Source organism: Macrobrachium nipponense, chromosome 18 (genome assembly GCF_015104395.2).
Source record: "Macrobrachium nipponense isolate FS-2020 chromosome 18, ASM1510439v2, whole genome shotgun sequence".
Lineage (NCBI taxonomy): Eukaryota > Metazoa > Arthropoda > Malacostraca > Decapoda > Palaemonidae > Macrobrachium > Macrobrachium nipponense.
Genome location: NC_087211.1, coordinates 35,136,546 through 35,149,314, shown reverse-complemented (window position 1 = coordinate 35,149,314; position 12,769 = coordinate 35,136,546). Strand labels below are relative to the sequence as shown.

The window sequence follows — 12,769 nt, the reverse complement described above, 5'->3', positions numbered from 1 at the left end:
ATTCTTCCTTCGGTCAACTTCAACTCGACTGAAATGGTCAAAAACTGCAATTGTAAGCTACTACACTTACAGTCTAGTAATATTCAATAAATTACCTTCATTTTGCAATAAACGGTAAGTCTCTAGCACAATATTTTGATTTATGGTGAATTTTTTAAAACCGCTTTTTTTTACGTCTGCTCGTTATGAATTCATGCATCATTTTGTGATAATATTTTCTCTATGTTGCCTTGATCGTTTTACCATGTGTTATATACCAAAATGATTGCAATTTATTGTACAATACAACGAAAAAAATTAACTCGTTAGCTTTAACCGTTTTGCTCATAGCGCAATTTGTATACAATTATATATGAAAATTTTTTTGCGCTGTCATATATCCCAATATTTATATATGATAATGATATTTTTTTTTCATTTCTGATGGTTGCATACTAAACTTCAGGCAATGACAAAAAAAGGAGCCAAAAATGAACTCTTAATCTTGAAAACTAAGCGTGCTGTGATTTTTTGAAAAAAAACAAAAATTTTCCGCTTCGGCGCTCACTCACGAACGTCGCCAGCATACGGGAGACGATTTTTAAAATACCGCTTCAGCGTTTAAGGGTTAATATTTGATTACTGATTGCTTATTTTCGTACTGTAATAAGTAACTGAGATCACCAGAGATGCTGGCATCTCGCCTCTAGTTTGTCTGAGCATCATTTTGCATTATTGAAATGTAAAGACTGAATGTAGGAAAAGTTAATGTTGTTCATACATTTTTAGTAGTCCTTCTTGCCTAGATGCCAGAATTTTGTATTAGGTAGATAATCAATTACAGATCGATTATTTGCATAAAGTAATAAGTAACCATTTTCCAGAGATGTTGGCATCTGGCCTCTCGTCCATCTTGAAGCTAGAGCCCTTGCTAGCATAAGGCCAGCTTAATCTAAAACACCAACTGTCCAAGTGTCCATCCCTGGGCGCCGAGTGTTCGAGCGTCAGTGGCTGCTGAGTGCCCAGTGTTTCAGGCGCCAGCGGCTGCCGAGCGCCTAGTTTTTTTTTCATCAGTGGCTGCCGAGCTTCCAGTGTTTCGGGCGCCTGTGCCTGCCTAACACCCAGTGTTCGCCTCTCGCTTACCGACTCGCCTCACGCCTCCCAAAGCTGATGCCAGTTCTCTCCTACTAACCCTCCTATCTTAGTCATTTACTCTTGTGCCTGGCTCTATTGCTTCCTTCCATGCCTTTGCCAGCATATAATTTCGATTATCATGAATTTGTCAATGTAACAGTGAAGTGTTGTGCAGTGGAGGTGGTGACTAATTGTCCCTCGAGTCTCCTAGACAAAGGTCACTGTCCCGCTCCCCTGCACCGGGGAGAAGACATACTGGAGGTCGAAGGGAGGTCAGGGGGTTACATACAGGTAGTCGTTCCCTCAGTTCAACCTGTTGTCGGTCCCAGGCATCAACAGACAGCCACTGTAAAGGCATCTTTCTGGATGTGTGTTAGAGGTGACTATCAGGCCCCTGGGATCTCCTAGACTTTAAAGTCACTGTTCTGCTCCTCCACACTGGGAAAAGACATTCTGGTAGCCGAAGGGAGTCTGAGGGGGTTGCCCCCGGTAGTTGTCCCCCTGGTCGAACCTGTGGCTATTCTTGTGATGCGTTTCAGGGTTTTGACTGAACACTGCTGGATTAGCTTTAATTTTGAGCGTCCTCTACTAGTGCCTAGGCGTTATATCTCGTAAGCAATCTTTTGCTTTGCTTCCGATAGCCAGTCCTCTCCCAGGCTTTTGCTGCCAGGTGTGTGGACTCGCTTGTCTTCTCATTTACGTGCTTAAAGGTGGAAGTACCGACTTGTCTGTGAAGAGGAAATGGTTCAGAGCTCTGATGTTGCTGTGGCATTTTGAATGGTCACCAGGTTTAGGTGCTCAAATCTCTCGTATCTGGTGTTTTTATTGTCGAGCACTAATCTTCATTGAGGCGCTCTGTACCATCTGAGGAGCTACATGGACCCAAGGTCTAAAGAAGGAAGTATGTAGATCTTGCACAGACCCATGCTCCAGCTTGCCCAGAGCTTTCCACGCCTTCCTTGGCATCAGTCGTTGGTAGTTTGGCAGTTTGGCGCTAAGTTTTGGATGCCCAGTGGCACAGTCTCTACTTTCATCTTCATCAACACTAAAGGATCTTTCGTTTGCTCCTATGTCCTAACACTTTGTTAGGACATCACTTGAGTCATGCAGGAAGCTCTCTGTACAGTCCTCTTCGTGAGGTTTTCGATCAAGGACAAGACAAATGCGTGGCGAGATGTGGCAAGTTCTCACCATCTTTTGGCTCATTCAACTTGTAGGAAGGGAAGGCTCCGTTTGGTGTGTGAGAGCCAATGCTCTCCCTTCTGGAAGCGTTTTTTCGCCAAGGTGAATACGTTTTTCTAAGTCTGTACTTTGCTATCGTCACAGCAAGTTGATGATCGCGCGCATTATCGCTCTCTCCTGCTAGTTCTGAAAAGAGCAGGCTAGAACAGTCAATCCTCTCATTTTTCCCCTACTTCCTGGTTTACACTGGGAGGGATGAGGGAATAATAGGTATTCTTCAGACTCAACTCCCCAGAGTTCAGATTTGAGAGCCTATATTCCTGGTTCTATCTTAGGATATCACCAGACGTACGTTCGTTTGTTCAGGTTGGCTATCACTAAGTAGTTCCAGATCCACCTCTCGTGTTCCCTTTTTGGGAACAACCAGTTCAGCATGGACCAGTCGTCTTCGGTGTCCTGTTATAAAAACCGTCCTTCAGGATAGCATCTCGTTCGCTCCCTTCATTAAAGAATAAGGGATTTATGCCTCCAGTCCTTATTCTTTTTCTCTTTTGAAGTGAAGAATTAGGCTGACATTCGATCACCAGTAGCCTACGAATATACTTGTATATTCTTGCGGCAGGCGTTTGTTATTGGTTGCATCATCCAAGTAGTAGGTGCTCACCAGTAAGTTAGTCCTAATAGTGTGTGACCAAGATAAATAGTACCTTCTCGTAACCAGAGCTGCTTGCGTCTAGCCTGAAACTTAGGACAGCTTTTCGTGCCCCCAAAACTTTCCGGTTTGGACTTTGAGACGTTAAGTGGTTTTGTTTGGCAGCACCACCTCAGTGTTGGTGTTATCATAAGACAAGAGGGTTCCTTTCCTCATGTTTCAAATAACATGCAGTGGCTCAAGTTGTGCACTCGATAGCTCTATAAGACGAACACATGCCAAGAGAAAATGTATCATCGGGCAGCTCAGCCTACGGAGTCGAGTGAGTGCCTTTTCACTGTGATCTTCGTCCTAGTCTGTTTATCCTCTGTCGAGATTGAACACCTAACTCGAATCTCTGTGCCTGACCGCCAAAGATTTATTTCTGTGGTTGTCTTTAGATTTTTGCCTATGGTTCCTGTTTTGGTCTCCTCAATTACCATAGCGAGAATCATCAGACAGAGTTATACCTCATTAGATTCAACATTGTCTTTCTGTTTACCCTACGGTACAACAGAAGTCTCAAAGTCCTTCGTTTCATGGCGATTAACCCATAGACTACTCCGATGATTCAGAATTATTGTTCAGACAAATACAGGTGTGTTTGTCTCCTTTCTTATAATTTGTAAAAGTGTTCAACTACTAGTTGTTGTCCATGATTTGGAGTGAACATTAGAAGACTTCCCCTGCCCTGATAGCTCTGCTTCCAGGGTAAACAGAAAGTCTCTCTCCCTGAACTAACCTTCGCAGTACAAGAAGTGGTTCGTCAAACAGTACATTCCTGTTTGTTTACACGGCTAAAGACTTTCAGCCTTCATTGCAACAGGAATCAAGAGGACCATCCATTCCCTAGGAAGTTACGGTAAGAACTCGTCTCTTCCTCGATCTAAACGTGTGGTCCTCCGTATTTGGGCTTCATATTTGAGACACAGTTTTGTGGAGTGTCTTTTGGCCTTGTTTAGAGCAAAGCTAAGGATATAAAAACAGCCTCTTCCTCCTTAGTGTTCAATCATTTGCTGCTCTTTTAAGCCCCTATAGCTATCAATCTACCGGAGGCATAAACGATCTCTGCTCATCATATTTGCTTTCTTTTTTTATGAAAGCTTAAAAAAAGATCAAAAGGACCATCCATTCCCTAGGAAGTTACGGTAAGAACTCGTCTCTTCCTCCGTCTAAACGTGTGGCCCTCCATATTTGGGCTTCATATTTGAGACACACGGTGTTGTGGAGTGTCTTTTGGCCTTGTTTAGAGCAAAGCTAAGGATATAAAAACAACCTCGTCCTCCATAGTGTTCAGTCATTTGTTGCTCTTTAAGCCCATATAGCTATCGATCTACCGGAGGCATAAACGATCTTTGCTCATCTATTTGTTTCCTTTTTTTATGTAAGCTTAAAAAAAGAAGATAAAATTTTTTTTATGTACCTAAAGACCATTGTTAGTGACTGGCATGACATTGTGGAAGGAAGCATAGGATGTTCTCCTATTATCTCTTCACCATTTCAGTAAGGTGCTAAGTTTGGAGAGCCATGGGGTATCCAGAGCACCCACCACTCTCAGTGGATGGGTCATGATGTTATTTCAGTGTAGGTGTCAGTGTTTTCTGGTTGTTTTATTTTGGTGCTGGACCCAGGACAAGGGTGGGCATCTGTCATACTTTGCTAGCCATAGGAGCTTTCCCCTCGCTGCAAAGTTCCTCTTAAGTAGGAGGCGACCCTTGGCTTTACCACCTCGCCGCTACAAGTTAAGATGAGCACCAACCAGAGGCAGTATTCATCTGCATAGCTCTCTTAATTGATAGGAATGCTTTGAAGTAGAATATGTCCAGGATCCCACCTCCATTCAGTGTTGAATCAGTGATATAATTTATAATAAAATTAAAGTTTGTATATACTTACCCGGTAAATTATATGATCAGAAGTGACCCACCTCCGCTCTGATGGACATTATGCATAAAGCAGAATGACGTGTTTAGCTAAGTCTATGCATAAAGCAGAATGACGTGTTTAGCTAAGTCGTTCCTAGTATTGCCGTAGGGGGACAGCATTGTATACCTACACTGAGCCATTGAAGTGCGACCTGCGAAATTTGAATTTAGGCTGCCGTCGAGTAGAAAGTCTTAGCGTTGTAATTACTGGGTAAGTATATACAAAATCTAATTTTATTATAAAATATCATTTTTAATTATACTTACCCAGTAATTATGTAATTGGAGCCCACCCTCCATCCCCTAGCATGGACTTATTTTGACAGACAAAAAACCAACTGAGCTCTTTGACAAGTTGTTCCTCTCTCTCCCAGAAAGTGGGCGGGTCAGTGTTACCTAGCCAAAAGATAACAAGAAAATTAGCGCAACTCTTGAATTTCAGGATTTTAACTGCCGGGCAAGTGAAACTCTTAGCTATATAATTACTGGGTAAGTAGAATTAAAACCCTATTTTTTTTTATATAAGTGTCATTTTGCTGATATTTCTTTGCACTTTTCTTTGCAAAAAATTACAGTCATAACTGACTTATTATCATAAAAGATTAGAACTAAAACCAACTATGTATAATCCGTGTGTATATTTATGAGCAAATAAATGAAAAGACATCATGGGATAGAGAAGGCCAATATATTCCCCCATAGAGTCTTAAGGCATACTGATTGCCCTCTGTCCTGTACTGAGCTACTACAGTTGCCATTAGTCATTTATGGATCATTGAAGTGATTCATCCAAATCGTATTGCGCATATTATTAATACCCATATGAGGTAGCTTGTCCATCACTCAAAACCTGTTTTAGATACTCCTATTAATATGCCTGTCCATTAAGGGTTAATATAGTTTCAAAGTCATAGATAGGTACTCTTATTAATATACCTGTCCATTAAGGGTTAATATAATTTCAAAGTCATCTTAAACTTACCATTCAAATTATATACGTATACTTCTAACTCCAGCAGGAGTATTACCCCTCAAACATCACCGCAATTTAATAAATAATATCGGAGTTGGAGCTTCTGCATATTCAAAAGGTAAATTGACAAAAATAAGCCTACCATTATTATCATCAATATTTATGGCGGAACTCACAATCATACAAATGGCACTTGATATATCTGAGAAAAGAGCAAGTTCCTCTATAATTTTCAGTGATGCACCTAAGGCTATTGATGCTATAAATATAAGTACAAAACCGTAAACCAACTTGTACAAGAAATTCACATTCAACTCCTCCAATCAGGATTATCAATAAAAATATGTAAGATTCCTGCACATGTGGGGATAAAAGGAAATGAAAATGCACATTCTGCCGCTAAATTAGCTTGTGCCATCCCTCAAACAGTTACACCTGCCCCAGTATCAGACTGGATAACATCTGTCAAACCATTGATATAGTACCAAGATTGGCAAACAGAATGGTTCTTAATGCCAACTGCAAATAAGCTCATAACTATAAAAACTGTAGTGTATGCATGGAAATCATCTTAACAAAAAGAAATTTTCAAAGAAGTAATCCTAACAAGACTTTGTACAGGACACACTAGATTCTCGCATGGTCACATAATGTCAATGCCCCATACTGACCCAATGAAATTTAATAAAAGTTAAACTCCCATGACTGTATAATATTTACTTATCGAATGCTTAAATTGGACCCACAAAGACACATTTATTTTCAAAATTCAGCAATGGAAAATATTATTGCTGAACGCAAAGATTTTTCTCTTAACATCATAACTTTTCTAAATAAAACAGGTTTTTTAAATAGTCTGGAAAACCTAATCTTTATTATTTTTATTATTATTGTTACTTCTAACCCTTCCAACCAATAAGAGAGAAAGAGAGAGATGAACTGTGTTCTTTACATCAGTTAAAGAATTTAAAAATGTCAATAATACAATATATATTATGTACAGTAGTACCTTAGACTTCGAACTTAATCCATTCCAGGAGGCTTTTCAAAATGTGATTTGTTCGAAATATGAAACAGATATCCCCATAAGAAGTAAAGAGAATCAGGATAATTTGTTCCAGCCAACCCAAAACGTCCCCATTTTCAAATTTTTTCTGTTATTATTGTATTCAAAAGTTACATTAAGAGTGTATAGTAAGAAAACAGTACATTAAACAAAGCCAAATTTTAGAAAAATGCCATTTCCTTGTACAATTTACAAACTGTTTAGCAAAAATGGCATGCAGCAGGCTGTAATTCAAGGAGAGATGGGAAGCTATTAGGAAACCAAAATGATCGCAGCAGGGAAAAGTTAACATCAATTTTATTCGCATTTTGCAAGAATAATCAAACGAATTGATAATGTGTTTCTTCAATTGTGTGTCTGTGAGAGAGAGTAATCAGCATATATGATTGTCGACATGTTTACACTTGGATCTTCATTGCAAAAAGAAGATTAGTAATTATGTCACAACACATCAACTTACTGTTGCCAAATAGGAGAATTTAAAATAAACATGAGGATTATGCATGCAAATAAATAATAAGTAAAGAATGCAAGTAAGAAGAGGAAAGACATAAGTAAATAACTTTTTACAAGGAAGGCGTTTAAACAAACAATCAAAGGCACACAGTGTGTTTATTATCGAGCTGAATTACAGTGCTAAATAATCTTAAAAAGCAAGTGACACTCGATAGGCATTTTATTGTAACAAAAAGAAGTGATTCAGGGAAATCAAGTGTAAGTGAAAGAAATAGGTGAAAGAGAAAAATAATCCGAACCCACTGTGAAGTCAGAGGGAACTTGGGGAGTGGACCCAGTCTCCCATGCAGTAACCCATCACCATGACTTAAATACTTTTTAATTTTTTATGTTTGTATTGCATTTAATTACTTTTATATTTAATCATTGTTAAATTTATTGTGAAATTCCCTTTTATTTTTTTATGCGAATTGGTACTGCTTTTACTTACATAAAATATTGACAGGCTATTGACAGTCTCGTTTATCTGCAATTTTTGGTGCCAAAATGAACCAATTTCCAGTTATCAGCATTGGTTACAGAGTATTGCCGCCAATGCATACCTAACAGAGGTTCCATTAACCAGATATTGGTGCCAAAATCCAGTTATTGGTACCAATAAGCTATGAGAAGTTTGAGTATCAAAATGTTTTAGAAGATTTTGGTAAAAAAATCGGAGTTTTCGACATAAGAAACATTTGACAAACGAGGTACCAGTGTATATCTTTCTATCTATCTCTATCTCTCACCTTTGGCATGAGAGAGAGAGAGCACTGAGTGGGCAATATATATTTGACCCAAAAAGGGCATCACTTTCCACCTTTTGTGGCCAAGACGTATGTCAATGTCCCCTCTCTCCCAAGCTTTCAGAGTAGACTGGGAAAAAGATGAGTGGAAAAAATTTATTGAACTAAAATCTACGAATTTTCTATATATTTTCTTGAATTAATTGATAGTTTGCTGTTTTTACATTATTTGAAAATTAGTAAATCTTATTTATCTTACAAAACAGACATACATATTACATATGCATCAAAATTCTCTCATCTCAGTGAGAGAGAGAGAGAGAGAGAGAGAGAGAGAGAGAGAGAGAGAGAGAGAATTATTATTTTTATTAATAAGCATAATGTTATTATTTAATCTTATTAAACTTAAGTATTAATATTTGAAAATTAGTATTAGTAGTGTAAATCATTATTTTATCATAAAATGTACATGTAGGTACCGTCCACTATTTAGTCATGAAAATATGAAAATGCAGAATATTGCTCCATGAAAAAATCTGTGAATGGGTGGGTTTTCCCACAAATAATTTATAGATAGGTATAGGTTCCACAGAAAAGTCCACAAATCTCTAAGTCCACAATTTGTGAGGCTGCAAATATGGGGGTTTTATTGTAAATGCATACTAGTGTGAATCACTTTATAAGGTCCCAGCATGCAGGTATGTTTGAATAATAGAAAGCTGTACAGACACCAACACTGTGAGCACTCAAGGCAGTCTTAGTTTTTCGCGTAATTTTATCCAATTACTAGTAAAAACTGGCTTGCAAGAGCACTTGTAGCTACCATCACTTTTCATGCATACAGCATGTATGACAGCTTGAAGTTCTACCAGGTCACATATATTTTTTTCATTGCAAACCCATCCACTGCTTACTTTTCCACTTTCTTTAACTTTCTTTAAAGTCCTGTCTTCAATAACAAGCCAATTTTGATTAAAAATGTTGCAAAGCACCAGACTGCACAATAAGCATCACCACAATCTATGGCACTGTACTAGTCTTTCATAAATAACAGCCAACAGTCTTTGGTGCTCGAGGCACTGGGGCTTTATCTGAGTGAATGTGTTTGAATACCAACAATTCCCCTTAATCTCCATCAGGGAAAACCTTCTCACCACATCCGACCTGGAATGAGGAAGGGTCCCCATTTGTCCTAACATGGAGGAGAACAATGAATTTCACAATAAATAAGCATTAAATATATGGCCACAAGACTTACAGTTGATGCTGGGACTATCTTAGCCTGAAATACAAGGAAGAAACCATTTCTACCTCATTTTGAAATCCTGTTATTGAGGTATGGGGAATATGAAGGCGCACTGTTATGTATAAGAGCTTATCTCCTGTTCAGCAGATACTTTTTTTCCCATTCTGGTCAGTCTTGATATTTCATATCATGATCTTGGGCATGAGATCACACCCTTGCTTAACAGTAAAAAGGTACCTACGACCATGGCATTGCCTGTAAGATCCATTATCCCTTATGTTAGTCCTTAACTGGAGGCAGTAGCTAACAACAGGGTTTTTTTTGAGAGTTGCTCAATTTGTTTTAACTTTAAAACCAATCATGTTTCCCTTTGATGAGTCGTGCACTCTTCCTCCATCCTTGTCAGTGTGGTGGTCAGGTATATGAATGTTAGGGAAGATTCATAAGAAATAATACCAATTTCATATTAAAATTATTTTGATACTTTCCTAACATTCATAATACCAACCTAACCTATCCATAAACTTGTGGGCAATAAACTAACCTAGGCAAGTAGAACCAAGTCAGTGTATCATTATCTACTGGAGAGGGTAAACAAAAGTTGAGAGCCAGATACAACCCTTATTCCTTTTCTTTTTTCAACTGTTATATTTGTGTTAGGTAAGTATAGAAATTGTAAATTTTAATATGAAAATTGGTATTTTATATTATTATATAATACAAGAAAGTACAGAAAAGTAATTGACCATTGAATGCTATAATTAGCAGCATGTGTTTTCATATTCATATTTTAGGCTTTATGAAGTGGACACCTGATGGTACAGTGTTGGGTATGTGTTGGAAGGGAGGAGGCCTTTCGTTATGGAGTGTGTTTGGTTCACTGCTCACGGTCTCCCTGCGATGGGATTACTCGGAAACACCTCTATCTAAAGCCATCTCCCTTTCTAATATGGTAAGGAAATAGCTGTATTTTTCAGTGATTTTTGTCTTCACCAAAGCTAAGGTTTATCCATTTTTGTGTAATTTCTTTTATAGCTTAGGCTTTGACATCTGTGTGTACCCTTGCATGAGAGCTGGAATGATTGAAAAGGAATGAGTTTTTACTGTCAGACAATATTCACTTTGCTTATGTTAGTTTTATGATCTTTTACTCTTTACTGGAGTATTGCTTTTGGAATTTTATATATTAGAAAGAAATTCATCTTGTTTCCATTTTTATATTCTTTTATTATGTAAACCATGTTAGTTATTTATTAGTTTTTTGCAAAGTAATTTTGTGTAAAGCATATTTTTAATTCCTCTTTGCTGCATTTTGTGTAATTTTTGTTAGTTCATTGAGACTAGCAATAAATTCATGGTAGAAAATATTTTTTCCAGGTTTCAAGAAAACTGAGACCTTGATTATTGAAATTTTATAAGCTAGACCCTTTCACTATCAAACCCAAACTTAACAGTAGTAGTAGCTTTTTTGTTTAGATTAATGGAGAGATATATGACTATTTTGTGCCTTAATGACACCTGCTTATTTTCATAGTGATGCAGTGTCTTAATTTTTGTTGCTGTTGATTTATTTTTTTTATTTTGATTAAAAGGAGTGGGGAGCAGAAGGATATGAGCTATGGTGTGTCCAGCAGCAAAGTCAGTCATTTCCACAAGAAAGCATGTCGGAAGATTCAGGATTATCGAATCAGCAAAAAAGTAAGGTGGTAGAAAAACTAGAAGAGAATGAAGGCGGCACTTCATCAGGGGTAAAGGGAACGTGTGAAAGTAAATCTACAAACGCTTGCAGCGGGAGTAAACCTGATACATCAGTTCTTCAGTTTTCCTTTATCAAGAGTGCTCTAACAGTCAACCCTTGTATGGTATGTGATCACAGTCATTTTGTTTTTGTTTTCTTGAATTTTTTTTGGACCCCCACTGAGATTTTTGTGTGCTCCAAACTTTGTCTATGGCAAAGCTCACATTGACTGATTATGGACATGACAGTTTTTTCTTTTATTGCAAGCGGTGAATTTTTTTCGTGATAAAAGCTAGTTTCAGTGCCATTTTAAAGCTGAATACTTACACTTATTTATAGTACGTATCATCAGAAGACAGAAGACAAAAAAAAGTCAAAAGGACATGAAGTTTGCAGAAAGTCTGAAAAAGATGACTTCATTTAATGTCAGAATCTCAAGGTTTAGATATGCAGTATGTGAGGATGAAAGAAAGATATTTTCATTTGATTTCACTTTAATGTGAATTGTTTGTTATCATTATGTTAAGTCTTTAGTATAATTCTGGGCTCCCAGGTGCATATTCAAACCAGAAAGTATTGTACTGTGAAGGTAGTGTTCTGAGCAATGTGCTTTCTCAATGTTAGGATATGTTAGCTTATTTAATATTGCTTTTTATTGCTCTCTGCATCTTCATTCCATATACAGTGGTGCCTTGGTTTTCATACATAATCCGTTTTCCGGAACCTCCTACGATATCCGAAGAGTACGGAAACTGAAACAATAATTACCGTAAGGAATAATGTAAATAGTATTAATGTGTTCCAGACCCCCCAAAATATTAGCAAAAAATACATTTTAAAGGGAATAAACTCAGTTTTACATACAAAAAAACAATGAGAAATATATATAAATGAATAATGAACATTTAATGTTACTCTTAACTTTATGGAGGACACTTGTTAGCCTATGGAAGACAGAGAAGAGGGGGAGGGAGGAGGAGAGATTACTGTTTGGAAGCAGAATCCCCCTCCAGAAGGACTTCAGATATCATGAACTTGTTGGCATTTTTTTAGTGAAATCAGCATGCAGCATCCTTGCTTTCTCACAAATGATCGCTTCAGACACTATTCCCCACTAACTTTTTCGTTGATCCACACCAACAACAGCTTTTCAACATTTTCATTAGTTGTGATCTCTTTTTAGATAATGATGTGACTCCTTTCGCAACATCAGCTGCCTTTTATTTCATGTTTCTTTGCTAGGATAGAACTGATTGTTGACACCGACTTGCCGTACATCTTAGCGAGATCAGCTACATGTGTCCCACTTTCATACTTCGCTACAAGTTCTTTCTTGAATTTTATTGTATTTCTAGTCTTTTTCACCGAAGGGGTGGCACTTTCTTGGGCCCCATGATGACTACTTTGCAATAAGTTTTATGGCAAAATATTGCACAAGACACAAGAAACACGTGGTGATGCGGACTACGAGCATGGAGGTGATTGTTAGGCTAGAAACAAAGCCAGAGTGGGTCACAAGAGAAAACAGGATGCTTTGTTTGGGCGCTTCATACAGGGCATGGTTATCGCTGGGCCCTGGATGGAGCATAACTAA

General features: G+C 37.9%; 1 protein-coding gene across 2 annotated transcripts in view; it reads left to right on the top strand.

Annotated features, from left to right (window-relative positions):
* The window catches only part of LOC135196961 (guanine nucleotide exchange factor subunit Rich-like), a 387,875-nt gene that overhangs the window by 117,579 nt on the left and 257,527 nt on the right, over positions 1 to 12,769 (top strand). For both annotated transcript variants that reach the window (XM_064223819.1, XM_064223820.1), the window contains exons 8-9: positions 10,232 to 10,389; positions 11,030 to 11,299. In XM_064223819.1, the coding sequence (XP_064079889.1) occupies positions 10,232 to 10,389; positions 11,030 to 11,299 (428 nt within the window). The remainder of the gene's footprint in view (positions 1 to 10,231; positions 10,390 to 11,029; positions 11,300 to 12,769) is intronic.